The sequence below is a fragment of the Sinohyriopsis cumingii genome, chromosome 6 (genome assembly GCF_028554795.1).
Source record: "Sinohyriopsis cumingii isolate HCF-2022 chromosome 6, ASM2855479v2, whole genome shotgun sequence".
Taxonomy (NCBI): domain Eukaryota; kingdom Metazoa; phylum Mollusca; class Bivalvia; order Unionida; family Unionidae; genus Sinohyriopsis; species Sinohyriopsis cumingii.
In genome coordinates, this window is record NC_142966.1 from 158,033,102 (window position 1) to 158,058,671 (window position 25,570).

General features: G+C 34.9%; 1 protein-coding gene across 8 annotated transcripts in view; it reads right to left on the bottom strand.

Moving 5' to 3' along the window:
• Positions 1-4,723: 4,723 nt before the first annotated feature.
• Positions 4,724-25,570, bottom strand: part of LOC149798369 (uncharacterized) — a 153,611-nt gene continuing 132,764 nt past the window's right edge. For 3 of the 8 annotated variants that reach the window (XM_089963510.1, XM_089963508.1, XM_089963514.1), the window contains 5 exons: positions 23,544-23,627; positions 17,892-18,060; positions 14,175-14,259; positions 13,325-13,582; positions 4,724-12,011 (listed from right to left, as the gene is read on the bottom strand). In XM_089963510.1, the coding sequence (XP_089819636.1) occupies positions 11,697-12,011; positions 13,325-13,582; positions 14,175-14,259; positions 17,892-18,060; positions 23,544-23,627 (911 nt within the window). In that variant the 3' untranslated portion in view covers positions 4,724-11,696. The remainder of the gene's footprint in view (positions 12,012-13,324; positions 13,583-14,174; positions 14,260-17,891; positions 18,061-23,543; positions 23,628-25,570) is intronic. The other 5 variants (XM_089963516.1, XM_089963509.1, XM_089963513.1 and 2 more) reach the window with 3 other exon arrangements.

Below are 25,570 nucleotides of genomic sequence, written 5' to 3' on the forward strand. Positions count from 1 at the left end.
TCTGGGACACCCTGCACATCCATGCCCATGCGTATTGCCCTTTAATTCTTTTACTGGTCGACATGTTGTAATGTTTACATTATGTAAAAGATTTGCTGTTGGATCATGGGTCAATAACAATTTTCTTTTTCTGTTACGTACATATTTATCATAAATGTCAGTCTAATATTATACCCCTGATCAAATTGTATCTATTTATTTAAACTCTCATGAGACTTGTTAGCTTTTGTTCTGTACATATGGTGTTCAGGTCTCACGGTACTAATTCAGTTCCCATAGTAAACTTATGCAAACACCATGATATTAAAAATTCAGTAACTTAAAATTTCTGAGTGCTCATAATCAAACCTATATTTATCAGTATAGATGAAACCTGGATGACAGCTTCATGTAGAGAAAAGGATACGAGCCACATCATTTTCTGGACCTACATGTACTTTCAATTCCGCACCAAAGAGTCAGGTGTTGATTTCAGTAATGAGCGTTCCAGGCTCAAGACTGTTAAAGAACTGAAATTCCATCAAGAAAATCATGTCTCTATTTTTTTAAAGTTACTACTAGGATAAGCTTTCAAAAGATTCTTCTTCCTACAAAATAACTTTTAAAATAACCAATCCTGACCACCCAAACCCATATATACTCTAATTTATGGTCACCCACTTCCAGGCTGGTTCCCATTTTTCCATACAATTAGTACCATGTGTCCTTCAGCTTGTCGCTTTATTTTTATTTTTCACTCCTTACCCAGGCATTAGTGATTCAAATTTGGTTGTGCATTATTCTAGCTACGGGTTGGTTTTTTTTAATTTGAATTTCCCAATCCTTGCATATCTTGTGGTCGTTGAACTTGCCTTTTTCCTTTTTATTGTTCTGTTTTTGAATTATTTAATTCACATTACCTACATCATGAATTGTTCTATTTTTATACATGGTAAACAGGTTGCATGCCACTTCTAACATTCACGTCGCATGCTTGGTTATTGAACATGGGTTCCTTTTAATATTAGTTTTGGACAGGTTTTTCCTAGATTTTTTTCCTGTTAATATTAGCAGTTTTAACATAATGGTATTTTGCAAATTTGGTCTCAAAGAAGGATTACCCAAGATTCTTTGGAGATTCTTAAAGTCAGCAGGTCCCCTCCCAAGGGAAATTATAAACAATTGGAGACCGAGTCATGCCCTCTTGTTAGGGAGGAGCACTTCCCTTTTCTTACCACTAGGACAGAGTCATGCCTCCATTCATGAAACAGCAGCACCTCTTTCATCCAAGAGGACAGAGGGTAAGTCATGCTTCCATGAAAGGGAAACAAAGCCCTCTTACTGGCCCACAGCTTGATGTGGGCTGAAAGTGAGTTGTGTCCCCCTGTAAGGGGGGAGTGGCACCCTTTATGTCCCTGGGGCCTGTTGTCATTGACATGATTGAGTCCCCCAGCAAAGGGAGAACTCAATCATGTCAGATTTGGGAAAGGGTTTTCCATCATAGCTGAGTCATCTGATGAAGAGATGCTGCCAGGGCATGTGATTGTTGTTGTTGTTATAGGGTTTAACACCATTTTTCAGCACACGATAGGCTATATATGGCGGCCAGTATTAATGGTGGAGGAAGAACCCGAGAAAACCCCGGAAAGAACCACCGACCCACGAGAAGCTACTGGCAAACTTTCTCACATACCCACATTGGCTTAATCTGAGACTCGAACCCACGCAGATAGAGGTGAGATGGCAGTGATCCGTAATGGAGACCGCGTTAGACCACTCGGCCACTCGGGGCCCCGGCATGCAATTGTACAAATCATACAAAATTTGTATGAAATTGTGCATTTGGAGAGTAGTGATGTATGAAAACTCAAATTAGTTTAATGATTAAAGTCATACATATGAAAATATACTTTGTACAGTATACAATTTTTATTTAACCATTCACCCTTAAAGTGCTTGTCATGTCAGGAGAGGTAATGTAGCACTGGTCATGACATCCGTTTTTTTTAAATATTTGATTGGAACATGCATTCTATTGTAGTTTGAAGCTTGCATCAAGGAAGTTTTACAAAAGCATGTTTTAAATATGGGCTGCCTAGGAAACCTAAAATGTCTGACTCGCATGGTGGTTGATGATAGTTGTGATGACAATGATTTTTAAAGTTATGAAGTATATAAGAATATTGGAGCTGGGAAAGTGTTGATGGAGATAACAGTGAGTGATTCTGAACCCCCCCCCCCCATCTGTGTTGTGATACTTGGTAGCTGCCTATCGCAATAAGCTATGCAAAATCTTTGTGACTGCCCTCAGGGTCCATCAGCTAAATTCTTTAAAGCTGCACAGCCACAATCAATGAAACAACAACATCTTAGGCTTCCCATCAGCAGATAAACCTTAGAAGAGCGTGCCCCAAAGCCCAGGGAGGAAGTTCATGGTCCATTCCTCCTTTTCCAAAGAAAAGGTGAACAGCTCTAGGGACTTGCTCCCTAACCTGCAGAACGTACCTCATCCATGGTACCAGACTAAACCACTTTTATGAGGCTTGGTCTGGCATAATCAACATTGACTGGGTCCTTTCTGTTGGCTTCGGTTTAGGGATCTCCCTCCTCTAGTAAGGTGCTCCATTTTCTTCCCCCAGTTAAACGTGGTGCACTAAAAGGAGGTTCACTCCTTTCTTTGGAAGGGTGCATTAGAGAGGGTGTTAAATGACTAATCTCTGATATTCTATTCCCAGACTTTCCTGCTTCCTAAGGAAGCTGGGAAGTCCTACAGAGTCAATCAGGAATGCAATAACTTGAATAAAACCTGGCAGGTCCCAATTGATCATCAGGATGTGTACTTTCACATCCCTATTTTACATCCATACAGGAAGTACCTCTGGATTTCCAATATCACGCTCTGCCATTCAACCTAGCCACCACACCCAGATCTTTTACCAGGAACATGGAAGTAGTTACAGCCCATTCAAGGTCACTAGGTGTCCAAATCCTCCAGGTATTTGATGATTGGTTGATCAACAATGGGCCTTCTGACAAACGTTGAGAAATCTGAGCTCATTCCATCTCAAGATTTTGTCTATGTAGGGATGAGTTTCCTCACAACAAAAAATTAGTCTGTGTCAGGAAAGAGTTGAGAAGATCCACAGGGATCCCTCCTGCACAAAATTCCACAGAGCTGGCTCTAGCTTTTGAGACAGGGTACCAGTCAGTGGTTTAAAGGTACAAAAGATACTGCAGCACCATACCTATGCCCGTTTACTTCAAACTTTGTATTAAATTTATTGACTAGTACATAGCCTTATGAACATGAAAAGCAGAATTTTGTATTAAATTGATTGACTAGTACATAGCCTTATGAACATGAAAAGCAGAACATACTTACTTTGAAACATAGAAGTATGATGTCTATAATCAAAATATGGCAGCAGTAAAAGGAGACAATGAATGCACAACGATGTTGCCAGGCTGTGTTTGTGTGTTAATCATGCTAAATTGACTCTTATGTGATTTGAAATTGGCTATAGGCAAGAATTAAAGCAATGAAACCTGAACTCTGGCCCCCCCCCAAAAAAAAAGTTTTATGTGAGAATATATAAATAAAATTCGGCTGTATTTGGCTCTATACATGGTCGTCTGCTTTGGTCCTGATCACCAAGGCTTCTTTTTGGTGGCCTCCCCCTTTCCTAGGTTGTTCACACTTCCCGACTGCACCACCAGAAATCCATTTGCTTCCTGAGGGGTTACAATAAAGTTCCCTCTGTTAGGACTTCTGACTTGAATCAAAATATGAAATCTGTCAGTGATAACTTTTAATACTTACAACGATGGACCTCAGATTGAAAAAAAATGTTTTTCAGGATCAGAGACAACTAGGATTCTCCCCCACAACAAGATATTTTAGTCATAAGAACAAGCTTAAATATGGGTTAATTTTGGCTCATAAATTAGTATTCAGAGTATTTGTTATGGTTATGCCTTATCCCTTGTTTGTCTACTGTAACTTACATACACATCCTATAATAAAAAAGCCTGAAATTAACCGTTGTGTTCCTAAGTATGTGTTCAATCAAAACTCTAAATCTGCCTAATTTCTACATCTTCAGAGTTCTCAAAAAACAGCAGCACAGTTGAGACCGTTAATTTTTAACAGTGTACAATAAAAGGATTATTTTAATCTTTCAAACCTAAACATTGGTTATTTCCTGGTTTCACATTTTAACTAAACATTCTATGTATTCAAGGCTTGGTTTTTTTGTTTACATAAATAAATGTGTACAAGTGTTATCATGTCAATATGAAATTCAAACCATTTGACGAAGTTTTTCTTTTAAAGTTCAATGTTTTGGCAATATATATTACATACACAGTCTTCAAATATAGAAATCACTATGATGTATATTTGGGTATTCAAAATGGATCAACTTTAAATCCTTTATCATTTAATATAATTTTAGAAATAAATATAAAGTTAAAGCAAACTGTAGAAATAAATGTATAGAGTGGAAGTTGTACTATAGGGATTGAAGGAATGGACCTAATTTACACATGAAACAGATGTACATTCACTCCTTTCAAGTCGGTTCCATTTATTGAAATGGTCATCATTCTGTGAGACCCATCTACATTATGGAATATTTATGTTATGCTTCCTACCAAGCAGGCAGATAGGTTGGCATATTCTGCACTACTAGTATAGGACAGATGTTGGAATGCATGCTACTGATAATGAATACAAAAAAGTCTCTTTGCTTAAATCTTTATTTTGCCATATGATGGCCTTTGGTGTTTACAATTAGTACAAGTGTACAAAAAATAAATAAAAGCTGCTGTAATTTGTGATACAAAATGGCAGACTGAAATCATTTTAATGACAAACTTTTTGTATAAAATAAAAAAAATTCCAATGGAATGAGTTTTGTTCAGCATCAATCAAAACATGACATTTATTATTGGTGACAATGCCACCAATATCTGTGATAAAGAAGGACAGTTTTGCACAAAATCATGAAATCCATTAAAAAATATTTACATATGAAACAATATATTTATATGAAACACTAATACACATGACTGAGTAAATGAGTAATATGCTTGTATTAAATAAAACTGTACATATCAGCTTTAGTAAAGATCAGGAACTAGTACAAATATTTTAAACAAAGATATGATTAATTCTGAAAATAAAAAACAACCATATCAAGCAATTTAATTCACTCATGTATACATGTACCTCCCTATCATACCTCACTTCAAGTTTATGAACAAAACAGAGCATCATTTTATTTTGTATTTATTTTACAATGCCATTCTTGCATGAAACACAAGGTGATTATATGAATATGACAACATATCAATGATTTTAGTGTGAACAGTCCAAAGTGGCCACAACTGAGAGAATACTTACACATATGAAACATTCATTCTCTGCTCATACTTGGGATTGCAGAAAAATACCAGTGAGATCTTAGGACATGGCAGAATTAATGATTATGCGATGAAAAACAATTTCAACAGAAAATGTGCAAAAAAAATTGTGCTTACTAGCTTTTTTAATCATGTTGTTTAAAACTGAGAAAAACTGTTGAAGAGAAGTGAATATTATATGGCAAACAAAATAAATGACCAAGTGATCCACTGACTTGTCAGATCAATAATTTGTTTGATGTTGATTGATTTCATGCACATGGACATGTTGATGTTTATTTCTGTGGAGTTATGTCTTTATGACCTTCAGTTGTTTGAACTTTGGTATTATCCAAAGTTTCTTTTAGTCCACTCCCCCAGACTTTGGATAATGGAGAGTTTAGTATATATATATATATATATATATATATATATATATATATATATATATATATATATATATACACACATACACACACAAAACTCATAATGTACATTTTAATAAATGTATTAAAAAAAATTTAAACAAAGAAAGATTTAATTAAAGAATGGACAGAACTTTGAAACAATAATTAGAATAACTTTAGAAATGTACAGTATTTTTTCAAATATGACAAGCACCCACCTACATACCTCTTAGACCTAAGTCTACATCTGTCATTGCATTATGCACCAGATCACAAACCCATTATGTAGGCCCTAACTTTTCAACAATCGTACAGTATAAATTGTTTAGTCGGGCACTTATTATATATGAACAAATAGGATGGAGCTATACATGTACACATACAATCATATATATATATATATATATATATATATATATATATATATATATATATATATATATATATATATATGTATATATATATATAATGATTTGATAAAACATCCCTTTGGAAAAAAATTGATATTATTTGATTCTGTATATTTTGAAAATGGCAATCTTTTATGATTACATATATTTTATTATTTATTCAAGGTTCTTGATAGAATGTTATTTATTCATCTGTGTGTGTGTGTGTGTGTGTGTGTGTGATCTAAATTTTTAACATAGCTTTAACAATTTTTCAGTCATATCGCTATCATGTCTGCAGTGTGACAGCTTATAGTGATGTCTAGCACTGGGGCATCATGTCGCAGACATGTAGCATGATGTCCCACCCAGTCACATTATCCTGACACCAGGCCGACCAGTCCTAACACTAACCTCTTAATGCTAAGCGCCATGGGAGGCATCTGTTAGTACCATTTTTGTACGTCTTTGGTATGACTCGGCTGGGGATCGAACGCACAACCTATTGCATCCGAGGCCACCGGAGCGGTCCATTTTTTTATTTATCTGATAATCAATCATAAACACTTGAATTTTCATTTGCAGTTCACATATAGTCTGTTGTTAATTAAGGTTACACTTAGTCTCTCATTACATTAATAATTTAGCTATGACTAGACTTGCAAAATACATTTATTTAGAGTCAAAAGCCAAAACTGAAATTAACCATGACAGGAGAAATAAATCAGCTCAATAAACAAAAGAATGTAATACATACACTAACGTGAACTGATGCAGAAATCTATGACCATGGTACTTTCATCATTGTGTTGTTAGTTTTAATAAGTGGTTTTGATAAAGAATCGAAGAACATGAATCATAACAATGTCAACAGATCTAACTTATTGAGACAAGGCAAATACTTATTACAAGAAAAAAGACCAAGACCTCCTTGAGTAAGGTCATCACATATTACAACTGCACAGAAAAATTGTTTATTGGCAGGGCAGTAGCCAATGCATTGTATTAAAACCATTTAATAAGACTTCATTATGTCTTGCAGCAGGTTTATACAACAGATATAGAAACAATATAAGCCTTAGAATTGTCTTTGTATTTGTGACTACTTTCTTTAGAGACTGAATGGTTAATCATAATAGGGATTTCGGAAACCACAGTAGTGGTGACATGCACTAAAGTCTGGCTTATGGTTTGTCAGCATACAAATCTACTTATATACAGTTAAGGAAACTGGTAATCAGACTATTTTTTTTGTCACATTTTTTGTGCCTCTCAGTTGGGAACAATGCGAATTCGTCCTGCATACCCTACTCAGCAAACGGAGTTGCAAAGTTCTTCAGTGTTTATATAATTTTGTGATATGGAGATCCACAACAGTGTTGAAACTAATAATATTATCTAAGGAATGTTTTCTCATGTTGCGACCAAGTTTTATATATATATATATATATATATATATATATATATATATATATATATATATTAACAGTATGAAATTGCCTTGGTGCTTTGATAAATGGTACAAAGCAAATTGTTGCCTGCCTCATTTTTACCATTCCAGAGATGGACAGTAGTTGTGAAATATTTCCATTTCAAATATACAAGGTATGCTAATAGCTATGGCTTAATACAAAAGCACAGTCAAAATGGAGAAGTCTATAATGGCAAGCAAATCCTAATACTTGTAGCCTATCACAGCAGTGCAATATCATCTGTCCATTGGACATCTGGGTAATATACAGTTTAGCATTTCTAGCCACATTTCAAGAACGAAAAAGAATGGTTTCAGGTTTTAAGCATATTTGTAGTTATTCCAGAGCAATAGCAATTAAATCGCTTTTAATAAAGTCAAAATGTAGATATATAAGCTTTTTGACGTAAGATAAAAGGCAGGTGTAGGGTGGGGAGCAGGTGTATATAAGATCAACAACAATGGCCTCTTATGAAATGAATCTCTGACAAAAGTCCAGAAAATTTCTATCTATGTATGTGTGTGTGTATATATATATATATACACACATACATACATACAAAGCAGTTAATTATATACAAAGAATTAAAATTTCATTGTTTCTACTAACTGCCAAGATTTTGTCTAATACTATAAACCATGTATGATGAGTAATAATATCATTATCTTCTAATTTATTTGCTCCTGGAAAGAGATAAGAACTGCAATGAGATTTCTTCTGTTTAAAAATAAAATAACTAAAAACACAAAAACGTAAAGAATAGACTGAATCTTTGCTCCTGATTTGCTCCCCACTCAAAGCATATTTGATTTCTTCATCGATAAAAAATTCCCCGAATTAGAATTTTTAAACATTACATCATATGTGACCTTTTGGTGCTGTTACAGTTTGTTGGGGATTAAAATGTCCACAACAGTGAAAACAGTGACAAGAAAAATTGTTTTACAGGCAAAAACTAAAGAGAAGAAACAAGTGAGGTAGGAAGAAAACAAATCCTGCAAAAGAAATGAACGCCTCTTAAAAAATGTAATACTGAATTCTAGAGTGTGTCACTAGTATCAACAAGTGTAAGTCTTAAAATGAGTAGCTCATCTTAAAATTGGACATAAAGAGCAATTAATCTCTTATCAGCACTGCAGGCCCCATATTCCAACTTTATTAAGCAGAAAATCCAGCTCAAAAACTCCCAACTTCATATCCAATTGGACACTGTATTGAATTTTAACATGCTAATATTAAATTTGAAAACTTCTCCAATATAAATCCGAGTTTTATGCTAAAGAATTATCAAGAATACAAGGCCAGGTTGTAGCAGAATATCTGAGTTCTTCATGATATCAACTAAACACAGAAACACTTGCATAAATGAAACATAGATAAGACAAATGTTTATGTCTTTGCATGCTTGGAGTTTTTTTTATAAAAAATAATAAGTTGTTAACAACGTTGTTGTGTAGGAGATCCATATTTTGTACATGTGTGATAAGGGACTGGCTGTTTAACTAGGAGTCTACTATGCAAATGGGGTGGTGACTTATGGAACTCATAAATACCAGTCACTCCATTACACATGCAAAAATGATCACATTAAGAAGGAAACAAAGCAGTAAAAAACTCAGAGAATAGACACCCTAGTCAGGTAAGTAGTTGGTGGGTGAAGGTAACACTGCAAATTCACTCATGTTTTCAAAACAGATGGCATATGAATAAACTCTGATGACTTATGCTATTTTACACACAAAAAAACATTTTAAGATGAAAATTCTCTTCATGCATATTAAACCTTCAAAACGGGGTATTTATACTGTATTGAAAAACCAATTTTGGGTGGTAAATTATACTTCTTTGAAAATATCTGATAAAACTATGTAAAAACATCTACATTACAAATCCAGGTCTTCCAAAATAATATGTTAAATACATCTTTGGTTCATTTTAACAAAAGAAATACTAAAATGTCTTTGCTCGCCGTCTGAAAAAAAGAAGATTATAATATTCATTACAATTTTCTCAATTTGTCGGGAAGAAACAGTTTGATAGGACAATTCTTTAAAGGTGTAATTGCATTTGAAGCAACAAATGAATCGAATGTACTCATTATGGACTTGTTTCTTACTGATGAACGATAACAATCTTTGATGGTGATTTTCTTTTCCTTTCTGTTTTCAACATCATTATATATTTTATCAACATCCTTACACAAACTCAAGTCAAAACCCTAACATATTTCTACAGGCTGACCAAAATGAGATTTCAAAAAATCTTCACTTTGTCTGCATTGTAGATTTGGTTTTGTTGAGTTTTTATTGCACAGCAACAAAGCACCAAAGCTATTGGAGGGAAGTGCTCAAGGACACATCATGGTAGCTGACCTAGACCAATCCAATGGTAGGATTTGAACCCACGCCCATTTGGTCATAAGTCTGGAATGCTAACCACTGAGCCACTGTGGCTCTGCATTTTAGGAAAACTGTCTGTATTTCCATAAAGTCAATAAGGAATTTGTTAGAAATAGAAAAAAAGGATGCTTAATATTTTCATTGTACTTTTCCACAAATCTTCCATTGGCTAAGCTTTATTTTTGATTATCAATGAAATATTTAAAAGAAATTGAGCTGAAAAATACTAGATTTTGAAAGAAATATCCGTTTAACAATATAATGTAATTTGAACAATAACAAAATCGGTACCCTTCATTTATCTTTCCATATTTCCACAAGAATGATGAAAACTCTGTACAAATTAGAAATTTCCATTCAAGTGATTAGCCTGATAGTGAAACACAGTTAAAATTACCTCTGTTAATTGATGCACCTGGCAAATACAATACAACTTGATGGCTTCCAAATGCATTCATATTCTAAGAGTTTTTCATCAAACAAAGAGATTTTATTCAATTACAATCAATGATCTAAGATCGTAACAAAAAAGCAGAGGACAACTCAAAATTTTTGATTTTGATCCTTTGAGTCTGCTGAATATCAGTTAAAAGTTAACATCAAAAAAATATTTTTTGTTAAATCTCACAATGAAGATGATGTAGTAAGGCCCCAGTTTCATTAAACGTCTCCATATTTCTCCTAAAATTAAGATTGTACATTATTTTTCTTATAATACTTTAGGCATGCTTATTTTGCCGGAGGCAGCGAAAGTGGAAAAGATGCAAAAAATCACTTTTTAGTTATAAAATCTAGCACATGGAAACCTTATTCTTGAAACTAGAAATGAATAATGCCACAAATTAGAAGTAATTCTCTCAATTTCTTCAGAGATAAAAGAAACCTCCATTAAGAAAACTTTAAGCTTTTATGAAAGTATATTAATTCCCAATGCCCAGTAAATACTGCGTGGGGGAAAAAAACATTGTTACCAACCAAGCAATAAAATCCGTAAAAAAATCTGAGGAAGAAACCTTCAAGACATTTGTTGAAACTGGGTCCTATTCTTTGACTCAGTCCTGACATACAGATATGAAATATGCCTTGAGGTCTGTAAAGCTTCTCATTGTAACAGCCATATCAAGGGAGGTATTTCGTTATTATTCATTTTTCTAAATTACAGTGTGCCATGCCACACAAACTATGAACTCAATCCAGGTGCCCGAGTGCAGAGACCACAATACGGTCTTAGTTAAACATTTGTCATCATCACTGCCAACAACCAAAATTTGTTCACATTAAATTCCAACTAGGACACAAAGTGGTATTTGCAAATTGTACACAAAATTCATTAATGCCATTTTGACTTGGTATAAATAATCCTGAGATATTATTGAATTTTTTTTATTAAAAAAATCATTTTTGATGAAGAATTCTGAATTATTCTGCCTTTGTTTCATAATTAGGCTTGAGGCTGAACTCAGTTTTTTCTACAGGCAAGTGTACCTACAATTTCATTCACTTTTTGTATCAACCACTCTTTCTCTGATATACTTTCTACACCTGACTCATATTACATTATGAATCTATCTAGTTACTATGAACACAATAAATCTGTTGCTGATTGGAACATTAACATGGTTTTTTCAAAGACATTTCTACTGACAATTATCTGTTTACATCATATGGGTACCATTTCCCATTTCGATGTGACTTGAGTTCAGCATGATCTCGTGGAGTTGGTGGAAATGTATCCATCTCTTCTCCATGTACAGATTGTGGCCGTGACATCCAGCCAGAACGAGGGTCTGTCCCTGATACTGAGCCAACCATCTTGCTGCCACCCACTGCCATGGGTTCATGGTCTTGTTTGGTATGACTTGGTATTGGCCACACTGGATCAGGATTATAGTTGAATGTGGAGGGAGCAACACGTGTACCTCCTCCAACAGGTTTGGTTATAGGCTGAAGACGTGAAGTCTGCTGAAGGAAAGAATGCAGTTAAATTTCTTGTTATTAAAATTATTATCACAGTCCAACTCAATGTAATGGCCACCTCCCTGTAACAATCAACTAAAGCCAGTTTGGGGCCTTGCCATTGTACAGCCTTTTTGATACACATTTTCTCTCTCTTCAGCAGCCACATACTAAGAACAGCCTAGCGGTGGCAGTAATATTTGATACCACTGATATCTAACCCCAGGCCACTGACACAAGTATGTATTCATATTTAAGTTTAACAGGAAATAATGACACAAGCATCATCCTGATGTACTGTAATTATGCAAAATATTTTCTCTGGACAGACAGCAAATCAGAGTTGTATGCAGGAGCTCACAAAATTCCCTCCCTTTATAAAGCCCATGTTTGCAGGACACAAAATTCCCTCCCTTTATAAAGCCCATGTTAGCAGGACACAAAATTCCCTCCCTTTATAAAGCCTATGTTAGCAGGACACAAATTTTAAGCAAATAAATCTTCAAATTGACCTTGCTTTTATGTAACACTTGTTTATTCTAAGAGGTGCACACATTAAAACTCCAGATATATGTGAATAATTTTTTAAATCAAACTTGAACACAATTGTTTAAATAATGCTGAATAAATTCTGAAAAAGTAGGTCAGACTGATCTAGTTTGGTGTTGACATGTTTGACCCAAAATGCACCCACAGTGTAACTGATGAACAGGTTTTAGATCTGGAGCCTGGGAAAGAAGGTCACATCAACATAACTATGCCTCGAGTCACTTTCATTCCAAGATGCAGCTGTGATATTAATTGGTGTCAATAGGCTTACAGATACCAGAATGGTAATCAAGACAAATAGAAGGGGCCTTGGATGGCCGAGTGGTCTAAATGCTCATCTTTACCAATCACTGCCATCTCATCTCTTTCCACGTGGGTTAGAGTCTCAAGCTTTGCAAATGTTGGCATGTGAGAAAACTTGCCAGTAGCTTCCCAATGATTGGCTTTTCTTACCAGGGTTTTCCCAGGTTCTTCCTCCAGCAGTTATACTGGTCACCATATATAGCCTACCATGCACTGAAAATAGCATTACACCCAAAACAAGAAGAAGAAAAGTAGGATGAGTGAATGCGCAGAAAGAAAACTATGAATTCTATCAGTTTGGGATGGGTATTACACTGAGATGTGACTTTATACATTTACACATAACTTGGAACTTGATATGTTTGGTATCTTTTACAGCATTTAAGGGTCAAGGTTCTAGTTCTTTTAAATCCCTTAGTTCTTTTTACCACTAACATAAACCAGGCATTACCAAGAAACATAATTACCTTGTCAATAGGTGTATGTGCCATTTTACGGAGTGCCATGGCTTGTTTTGTAAATGGAGTCTTTTCTCGATTATCTATGGATGTATCTTTGTGGTGATAGGGGTCACGGTTTTGAAGTGGTTCCCGGGCAGATATCTGCATGTCAGGAATGTCATCTTCTCTACTGTCATAGTCCATACGAGATGCCCTTGAGGGATTCAAAAGTAAACGTGACGGAGTGGCACGACCAAGATTTTCATTGTCCCTATCCATTAGGATCTGAAATTAAAATGTATGGGGTGGAGAAAAAATAACATGAAGTGATTTTACAAAACAAGATGATATGAGTTACAAGTAGATACTCTAAAATGAGTTAGACCATGAAAATAATTAAATTATAATTATAAAATGCTGAATTCCATTTATGAGAATTTCGTGTTCACTTCAAGGAGTACTGTGAATGGCCATACTATAATTGGCACAAACAAAATTTAACAATCAACTTTTAATGTTTTCATGAAGGTTAAATCAAAGTGTGTAATGCATGAAATCCCATGTTTTCTGGGCAAAACATATTAAATTCTTGCATATTACAGTAATTTAATATTCAGCACTATTCTTAAAAAGTAAAGGTTTATGGGCCTTAAGCATCACATATATGTAAATTTTCAATCTTCTCACAAGCTTGGCTTGTGTCTTTTTCATTTTGCTCATGTGTGATGCAAAACATTTATATTGCCAAACTGGGTTAACAATGTTTTGGAGATATACCAAGTTTGAAACATAATTTCTGATTTATGGCATAATGCGATGTTTTATCTGCTATTCCTGTGATGAGATACATATCATAAATGAGTGATGAAATTTCTACCTGGACAAGTTTCTTCTTTTTTTTCTTCTTGGCCAAATGATACATGGTTCCTGTGTTGCCCCAATCATTTCCACCCTCATTCCTCCTGAAAAATAAACCTTAGGAATTCAAACTCTCAAGACTGGTACAAGACACTGATACCTATCTATCATAGTAAGTGATTTGCAACAGCAAACCATTTCTCAACATCTAAGTGATAAAACAGTTCGATACTCATCCTGCATGGCAAGTGACTTGAAACTTTTACTTTGTCCTCCATCCATTTTACTCCTCCTGCATGGCAAGTGACTTAAAACTTTTACTTTGTCCTCCATCCATTTTACTCCTCCTGCATGGCAAGTGACTTAAAACTTTTACTTGTCCTCCATCCATTTTACTCCTCCTGCATGGCAAGTGACTTAAAACTTTTACTTTGTTCTCCATCCATTTTACTCATCTTCTATGGCAAGTCTCTTGAAACGTTTCCTTTGTCCTCCATCCATTGTACTCCTCCTGCATGGCAAGCCTCTTGAAACTTTTACTTTGTCCTCCATCCATTGTACTCATCCTGCATGGCAAGTGACTTGAAACTTTTACTTTGTCCTCCATCCATTGTATTCATCCTGCATGGCAAGTGACTTGAAACTTTTACTTTGTCCTCCATCCATTGTACTCATCCTGCATGGCAAGTGACTTAAAACTTTTGTTTTGTCCTCCATCCATTGTACTCCTCCTGCATGGCAAACCTCTTGAAACTTTTACTTTGTCCTCCATCCATTGTACTCATCCTGCATGGCAAGTGACTTGAAACTTTTACTTTGTCCTCCATCCATTGTACTCATCCTGCATGGCAAGTGACTTGAAACTTTTACTTTGTCCTCCATCCATTGTACTCATCCTGCATGGCAAGTGACTTGAAACTTTTACTTTGTCCTCCATCCATTGTACTCATCCTGCATGGCAAGTGACTTGAAACTTTTACTTTGTCCTCCATCCATTGTATTCATCCTGCATGGCAAGTGACTTGAAACTTTTACTTTGTCCTCCATCCATTGTACTCATCCTGCATGGCAAGTGACTTAAAACTTTTGTTTTGTCCTCCATCCATTGTACTCCTCCTGCATGGCAAACCTCTTGAAACTTTTACTTTGTCCTCCATCCATTGTACTCATCCTGCATGGCAAGTGACTTGAAACTTTTACTTTGTCCTCCATCCATTGTATTCATCCTGCATGGCTAGTGACCTGAAACTTTTACTTTGTCCTCCATCCATTGTACTCATCCTGCATGGCAAGTGACTTGAAACTTTTACTTTGTCCTCCATCCATTGTATTCATCCTGCATGGCTAGTGACCTGAAACTTTTACTTTGTCCTCCATCCATTGTACTTATCCTGCAAGGCTAGTGACCTGAAACTTACTTTGTCCTCCACACATTTAACTCTTCCTACACTGTGCATTATACTGAACCTTCTTAAAATGCCACTTGTCCAACTGGAATATCATCTTGAAAAAGTGACTTGCATTTCCTCAGCCATCACTTAAATTTAAATATGAGTATATAAGTGGCATTTTTTAAAACCCTGATAGACCTCAATGTTAGATTTAAATACACACTTAGTATTTTTTTTAAAAAGAAATTGTTTTCAAAGTGATGTTGTAAAGTAATAAGATCTGATTATTTACATCAAGTGTTTGGATCTTTAATACTAGATGGTCCTCAGAAATATGTCCTCCAGTGGTAAAATGGTCAGCCAATTTGATGTATGATCACCTTATTATTATGTGTGATTCTAACTCATTGTTGAAGATGTCCAACATCTTTATGATATATACCTATATACCAAGTGTGATCCAACTTGAATGAGAAAATAACATGGCCCATGAAGCGGTAAGAAGCTAAATTTTCATGAACAAACGATGGACAGAGGTCAATATCATAAGCTCACATGGCCTTATGGCCAGGTGAGATAAAAATGAAACTTGACTTATGTCTTTTCATTTTAAAGCCTCATACCAAAGTCTGGCTTAATTACATAAAATCCTTCAAAACTAATTGAGCAGAAAATGATGGGAAACAATTCCAAATCAAATAGGAGCCATAACTCCATCAAGTTTTGCTAGAAAAATGTGAAAATCAAAATGGAACTTGATCTAGGTTTTCTTAATGAAGAACTTCATAGCATGTTTGATTTCAATCCATAAAATACCTCAAAAGATCATGAGCAGAAAAAAAATATGAAGGGCAGAGTTCCAAGTAAAGTAGGACCTATTGCTCTGTAAATATTTCCTGGAAAACGGTAAGAATCAAACTTGACAAGAGGTTTTCTTAATATAAAAAGGGATTTCAATCCAAGAAGTTCTTTAAAAGTTATTGAGTAATAAATAAATTTTGTCATGGGAAAGGACAGACATAGGCGATACTATATGCTGCCCATGTACATAAACTGGGGGCATAAAAGTATGGTGGAAGCATAACTACTTTCTATTTTATCCATCAGTTAGGTCTTATCTGACAAAATGTCTCAAAAGATTAAAGCCAGTAAGCTCATTGATATTATATAATAACAAGGACAAAATTAAATTTTAGATATGTCATCAAATATACAGTAACCACAGTGCAGACACACATTATTTCTGGAAATTCAACACAAATATGGCATGAAAATAAAATTGGCATCTTGAATGCATACATATGCTGCCCCAGAATAAGCACAGAATAAGTTGCACATTAAACACACAAAATAGCATGGCTATTGCATATTGAAAACTCGAGGTACTGTATTGATTACAAAACATATTTGTCCTTATTTTGTACACTACAACAGTGATGTTCCCAACTTGTTCAGGAAGGAACTGCACTCTGCCCTTCCCAGGTGGCATGCTGTCTACCTTACAGATGCCCTGTCTTAAATCTCCTGTAGTTAAATAGAAGGCCTATTATACAATTTTACATGTGTATCTTGGCATCAACCTGGCATTACTTACACCTATTTTCTACTTGCAGGGCAAATATTAGCAAATAAAATCATTTAGTACTTTTTTCCATGCAGCATTGAAGTACATAAACATTTTTCTCTTATAAACAGTGTGTCCTTGGAAGAGACTTCACTATGTTTAAAACACCCTGGGGCAACCAGCACCCTGTCCATACTAATCAATGAAGTGGACTGACCACCTTTTGCTAGTGCCAATGGTCAGTGTGGTATAAAGTGGATTAGCCACCCTTGCTAGTGCCAATGGTCAATGCAAAATGAAGTGGATCAGCCACCCTTGCTAGTGCCAATGGTCAATGTGGTATAAAGTGGATCAGCCACCCTTGCTAGTGCCAATGGTCAATGTGGAATAAAGTGGATCAGCCACCCTTGCTAGTGCCAATGGTCAATGCAAAATGAAGTGGATCAACCAGGTTTTGCTAGGGCCAATGGTCAATGTGAAATAAAGTGGATTGACCACTTTTTGCTAGTACCAATGGTAAATGTGGAATGAAGTGGATTAACCTTTTGCTGTACCAATGGTCAAAAAATGAAGTGGATTGACCACTGTTTGCTTATGCCTTTGGTCAATTTTTGCTTGACCACCTTTTGATATGGCCAATGGTCAATGTGAAATTAGGTGGATCAACCATGTTTTGCTAGGGCCAATGGTCAGTGTGAAATAAAGTGGATCAGCCAGTCTTTGCAAATGCCAATGGTCAATGTGGAATGAAGTGACAATGCTTGATTTTATCACAACTTACCATGAACTGTCCTGTCCCCCATATCCTCCCCGCTGGTGATGCATGTTCTGTACTGGTTCAGAGTTGTTGTGGTAGGACTGTTGAACACTAGCATACTTTGTGTGTGACCTGCTCTGTACAGGGGGTCCTCCAACACTAATATTGCCATGATCTCGATGATAACCTATGTCTACAAATAGACAATGAAGTTGATTTAGCATTTATGAAATTATGTACAGCCCACACAAATATATGTAAAATGTATGTTTGCTGCAGAATAAAATTTTCTTATCTAGTATAGTATAATATAATTGAGCAGAAATTAAGATCCACTAGTGAATAAATAAACCTGTGATGAAATAAATGGATAAAAATGAAAACAAAGGACTTGTACCTAAATGTATCAGCTCCAGTTTATAAACCCTAGCCATCATATGTAACAATTTTAAACTGTAATTTCTTTATAAGAAGTAAAATCTGCTTTTAAAATGATATTTTTAATAGAATTTTTAAATTGTGCCATTCAAAGAAGAAAACCATGGTATTAGCTAATGAAATCCAGATGCAATCAAATATCAGTATTATTGGTCTTTTAATAAAATATGTGATTGTGTCAAGGAAACACCCCAGCAGAAATACTTGTACGAAAGTAGACTTTTCATATTACATGTGTATAAATGTGGACTTTTCATATTACATGTGTGGACAATTAATACTAATCAAGTCCAGAAAAGATATAAGCCTTCTCATTATCAACCAGCTACTGGCTAAATTAGGATCGTCTTTTCTTGTGAACTATCTAAATTTATGACAATGACATTTATTTTTTAACACTGACTTAGCCTAGTACTTTTCATTCTGAACTAGCTACTTTAAAAGATATTGAGAAGACTGGATATTCTAATCTGTTCTCGGAAACTTTGAAAACATCTAAGTGTGGGAGGATATATTTACCGGCTCCAAAAATAAACTGTATCCTAGACACTTTTAAGCATTCAGAACCATATCCACTCTTTTAAGTCCAACTGCAAACTGCACTGATCCAGTTCTGCAAGCACATAATGCACCAACAGATCTGGATCTGTGCAGTTTATTAGAAGTAATCAGTAGAGCAAACAACATAGACTCAAATCTGCAGGTGCATTATGCTATGGGAGGTCATGATCTTTGTTGTTTGCAGTTTGACTCGTCTTATAAGTATGTACATACAGTACATAAAAATTAATGTTCCCCATGACTAACATTATCTCTTGCAACTGTGCCCCTACTAGTTACACTATCGCCCCCTACTAGTCACACTATCACCCCCTACTAGTCACACTATCACCCCCTATTAGTCACACTCTATGGATAACTGGATCAGAAGATCTAACAACATAGTAATGAAACTCTGAGCACAAAAAGAAAACTGAACTCTTATTAAAATTAAAAAATCTTTTATATTCCTTATCTCTCTCTCTCTCTACCTACAAATTTAAGTGATGCTGAGACAATGTAAGTGTCAATTTTAATTGTCTAGTTTTTAGTTGTTTTTGTTCCTAAGACATTTTTATCAATACATGTCCTTATTTTCAATCAATATGGAAGCATGATACTTTAGAGTAGCCTAGTGGTTGTATGTTGGATTCATGAACTGAAGGGTGCAGGCTCAAAACCTGCCATCAGATCTCCTCAGTTCAGCTGCAATGGTGTGTGCCTGGGCAAAATACTTGTTTATTTGCCTTGGCATGACTAACCTTTATGTCCTGATGTAACCAAAACACCCTCAAAATAATTTTTTGTAACTTGCTATCACAGCCATTAAAAATGTAGTTGTGAATGGTCTTGCTTAACTTACAGAATCATTAGAAGGGTATGTAGTTTATATATAGTAAGAAAATGTATGGTCTGTTTTAGACACTTGATACAGTATAGCTCTCAAGAAATAACTCAGTCAAATCAGTACAATCGCAACGTATTTAACCTCTGTGGAAGAACCATACATTAGGACCAGAAATGACTTACTGCCCACAAACTAATGTAATGAATCTTGACTTTCAGGGACCATGTAATGAACCTTGACTTTTAGGGACCATGTAATGAACCTTGACTTTCAGGGACCAAGTAATGAACCTTGACTTCCAGGAACCAGCAAAATTACAAGTGCATGCTGTATAAAACTAGATCAGCTGAAAATATGGTTCTAATAAGAAAATGCAACCAGTGCTAACATTCAATATATATAGTATTTAAAGATCTTATTCCGGAAGCAAACTTAGAAATATCTCCTGAAAATATGGATTAACATAATTCTGTGATTCTCCTGGAAAATTTGTAAAAATCCTGTTCTCCTGCCACAAGGCTAAATTTCGTTTTTTTTAAACATATGTCTGATGGTTTATGGTGTACTTGCCTTATTTCATCTAAAACAGACTCTGATATCTGGCTGCAAGTGTTTTCTTTTAATAAGAAGCAGAGTTGATAATTAAAATGCAAATATTTATTTTCTGGGCAGGAATGCATTTGCTTCAGCACTACCCTATTGTCAGTGTGAGCTAAGAAATAAAATATGCCATCTACCATTGTCTATCCATTTACCAATAAATGCACATTCAGGACAATCAGTATGGAGGATATACAATAATAAAACAAAGGCCGTTTGAAAACTTGCATTAAAATTGAGTATTATGGTCACTGTCAAAGGAAATCCCATTATATCTCAGTTTTGAGACTGCTGGAGGAAATCCTATTATATCTCAGTTTTTGAGATTACTGGAAGAACTCCCATTATATCTCAGTTTTGAGAGATTTCAGAGGAAATCCCATTATATCTCAGTTGAATGATTGCAAAAGGAAATCACATTATATTTCAACTGAGAGATTGCAAGAGGAAATTACATTACATTTCAGTTTCAAATAGTCTCAAAACAGCTTGGGACAAAATTATTAGCTAGTCTGTGACAACTGCAGCTTCCTGAGAACCATAAATGAAGAAACTGATCAGCATCATTATTTTGAATTTTATTCAGCTTGTTATATTGGTTCTCTGCCTTATGCAACCATACCAACAAGTGCTTATTTGTTTAAATTAAATTTGCATATTAATTTAACCTAAATTATAAGGAAAAAAGGTGAAATTTCAAATTGACTAAAGTAATCTTGATATAAAGTCTCAATCAAATACAGTTCCAATCCATTCAGTCATTCAAGAGCTATATAAAATGGAAACAAAGTGACATAATAGATGGATGAGATACACAATATACCTTCTCCAACAAAGATGTCAGAGGACATATTAAAGAAATGCTTTAAAAATAATGCTGAAATCTAAGTCAAAGCAAGAAGCCAATTAAAGATAATCAAAACCTTAATTATTTCCTTCCAAAAAGTCATGCAATTATGTCCACATATTTTATGGCATAAAGTTTGACTTACAAAGCAACTGATATATAATTTTTCAATCTGAGAGTTAAAAATCCACATTTAGAGTAACCAAAAGCTGGACTGTCTCTCTCCTCAACCCAAGCAATAACTAAAGAGACTGCATGTATGTAGGGAAAAGCACAACTTATGCTAAAGCAAGGTTCTTAAATGAAAGCAGATAAAAGCACTAAATTTAAAACATCTAATTAAGGCCAAAAGGCCATGAAAGCAAGAACTTTTGTTCATAAGAATACAAAAAGTTTGGTAGGGGTTAATGATGTGTTGACTTGCAAATATTACTGAACATTTTTATATTTTAATGAATTGCAGATTACATGTAAATATGTCTACATCTTCTTATCTAAGCAAAATTATTAATAACCTACCTTTCATTATAGTATATTTAAAGAAAATAATTTTGAAACATTTAGTACCATCAAAACATAGTACTTGGCATGTTTCACATTTTTTCAATTAATATTATTATTATTATTTTCATTTTGGGATTGTTATTATCTTCTTATCTTGGGTGTTTGAATGAGTTATTATTTTCTCATCTTTCCTCTGTGATGATCTCTTTTCTGAAAGCAACAAAGGCACTTATCAAATACACTGCTTTATAAACTAAAATTATATGCAAGAACATCACATCAAGTTTAACTAAAAAGTGATGATGAATTTACAACTGCATTAGAACAGAACAGGCAAATTCACTTAATTTTTTCCCCTGTCTACCATTAACTGTGGGAAGGTCATCAAGTCTACAAAATTTAAATCTGGATGTGTACCCTTGTGATAGAGCTGTAAAGTTACTATGGAGACATCAAAGGTAACCAAGATTAATGTCTCTATCTAGGGTCAAGAAATAGATCAGTGACCTTTACCGTGCAAAACCTTGATCATGATTGTGATCATGAGATGCCATTAAGTCAAGAGACATGAATGTACCATAATTCATCCATGAACCCCAAATAGCTTTTAGGAGAGAAAACAGAAACAGAATAAGCCATTAAATATATGCTTGTGACCTTGACCTTAAAGACAGGATGCCAAATGTGATGTAGAATATAACAGATTTTCTAATGGCAATATACGTATGTACCAAATTTGAATCATTTATTGAAAACAGCTCATAAGCAAGAAATAAGGAAAATGCTACTATAACCTAAATTATTTGTCTATGAACTTGACCTTGAAGATCCGACCTCCAATATGCCATGCAACACATCTGTTATCAGGATATAAAAGAACACCAAGTTTCATCTCTTAATCTCGAATGACTCTTGAATGATCAAGGAAAGGAAAATGTGATGGAAAACTTAAAATTTAACCATTGATCTTGAAGACATGACCCCCACCATGGAACATTAGACATTTTTAATGGTTTCAAACTGCTCAAAAGTTATAGAATGTAAAAGAAATTGTGAGTGGAAAATTAAGAATACTGAACTCTGACAAGGACCATGAATATAGAATCCCCAATGTTGTACTTGACACACCTTTTAATGATGATGGATATTCCAAGTTTCACTCCTTAATCTCATCATAAAAACTATTGATTGAAAAGGAAGGTGAATAAGAAAACTTAAAATAATGAACTATGACCTTGACCTTGAAGCTAAAACTTCCAATATGTTATGCCACACCTATTCCAAGTTTCATTTGCTAATCTCCAATGGCTTGAAAGGACAGAGCAGAAAGGAAAGTGTAACCTTCATCTTGAAGATAAGAACCCCTCTGTGGTACACAACATTCCTTGTAAGCTTAATTCCTTAATCTTAAATGGCTTTACAGCAACAGAGTAGAATGGACAGTGTTACAAAAAAAAAAAAAAATTAAAATAATGAGCCATGACTTTTACCTTTAAGATAAAACCAAAAGGGACTATGGCACACCTTCTAATGATCATGTATAAGTAAGTATACAACATTTCATCCTTTAATCTCAATATCGTTAAAGATCAGAAATGAAAATGTTTCTCACTGATGGATGGTTGATGGAAAAATGGAAAAATGGAAACACGGATACCATCACCACCCACTTTTTGTTTAAACGGCTGGGGACACAAAAAAAGTAACAAAATTAAAGCTAAAATAAACTGCAAGCAAATGCTGAAATAAAAGTTTACAAGAATAGTGAGGGAAAAAATCCAAAAGGATAAGTGCCCCTTTAGGCAGTTTGGCAAGGTGAAATAGGGTATCAAGGAGGGTTGCAGTTGCAAGCTAAAAAAAAGATCAGGATAAGAATTTGTGATGATTAATCATGCCACACCAAGACTAGTGCTGGAACGGGCTGGTCGTGGTGTACCTTTCCCAGGGCTTGGAGAAACCAGATCCCGAGGTGTGAAACTGCTCTCTGTGTCAAAACAATGGAAGAAACAATATTAATACAAGCGATGCTATTGTGCTCCCAATTACCCTTACAGCATCTGTGTGTATATGTTTAATTTATCCTACCATTTGCCTCCCATTGTTAGCTTTCACATAAGATGACATCTTATCATTTTTCACCAATAATAAAACTGCGAGTGCAGTGAAGTATATTTTTCTTTCAAAATGGCTGTTTTTTCTCTCTAATAGGCTTATGTCAGAATTAGAATCTGTCAAACTGTCAAAAATGTTGTGTACCATTCTTCTCTATTCTTTAGGCTGCAGGCAATCATAATAAATGATAAGCCATTCCTTTAAACCAATGATTTACTTTTTAGATGAAACATCTTTGCCATCTTTGCGATAAGTACATTCAGAATATGTATCACTTTCTTTTACTAAGATAATCCTTTCATATTCCTAAGCCAGGGTCAAGAAAGTAGTGACTAATTCTTGACTTGGGTATTACTATTCTGAGAGACCCTTGCTTGCTTCTTATACAATATCCAATAATTATAATATAAATCCACCTTACTTTTGGAATGTGATGGCAAATGTGTGGATAGTTCACATCTGTTACACTATGGTACATTTTTAGAACTTTACTTTCAAGAAGTAGCATATACCGTAAATACTCACTTATAAGTCCAACTGCAAACAACAAAGATCCAATGACCTGGGTCTATGTTGTTTGATCTACTAATTACTCCTAACAAACTGCACAGACTCTGATTTGCTGGTACATTATGCGATGGCACATCTAGTCTGTGCAGTTTGCAGTTGGACTCGTCTTATAAGTGAGTATAAGCGGTAACTAGTATTGTGCTTATGTTCCATTAGACCCTATTACATACATTCATACATTCTGCTACACTACAGCTGCACTCGTCTCACTGCAATGCTTTACTGAATCTTAAAGGCAATTTTTTTTCAGACTGTGTTCTGTATCCATCCCTCATACCTCAGGGAAGTGATAGCTAACAGCCCATATTCTCTTTCTACTGTAAATGAGTTCTATAGCAGCAGTACAATTCATTGTCAAAATTACAAGAACTGACCCATGTTAGGATCTATACTGTTCATATCTAGATCAATACAAAATTGTCTGAAATTAAAATTCCTATTTCAGTATTTCTCCTGTAATAAGCCCAAGGGACCTGCCCTGTACATTTGTCAAAAATGGGGTCTGTTGGGAGTGGTGGAGGGCTCACCACAAAGAAAGCTTTTTTAGCAGTAGTTGATCAGTCTTTTGTAAAACTAAGGGGCATCCTTACTGTAACCAAATATACCTGCTTATAAGACAAGTAAAATTGCAAACTGCACAGACCCAGTTCTGCCATTGCATAATGCACTGGTTGATCTGGATCTGTGCAATTTGTCATGAGTAATCAGTGCAACAAACAAAGCATACCCTGATCTGCAGGCGGATTTTGCTACAGCAGATCAGGATCTTTGTAGTTTGCAGCTTGACCCATCTTACAAGCGAGTATATACAGTATGAACCATGGGCTTATTATGGGAGAAAAGAAATAAACTACAGAAGGTGGACATATCAAGTCCAACAAAAGGATTACAGATATACAGTATATATATATATATATATATATATATATATAGTACCATTTTCAGTGACATAAAAAACCTGTCTAAATCTTATATGTCAAATAACAACTAATTGTTAAAGTGTCAGTACTTAGAAAAACAATAAACTGTATGTCTTTGTATGCCAACTTTTTTCAAATTCTGCACAAATTAAGACAAGACATGGTAATAATGTAACAACCCTGAAATAACTGACTCGATTTTTAATAAAAGTACATGGGCCTACCTGTTTTAGCAATAACAAAAAGCAATATCATGCATGCAAGAACTTGATGGGAGATCTACTCTACCAGTAAAATTGTCTCTATATTGAATGTGCATGCAAAT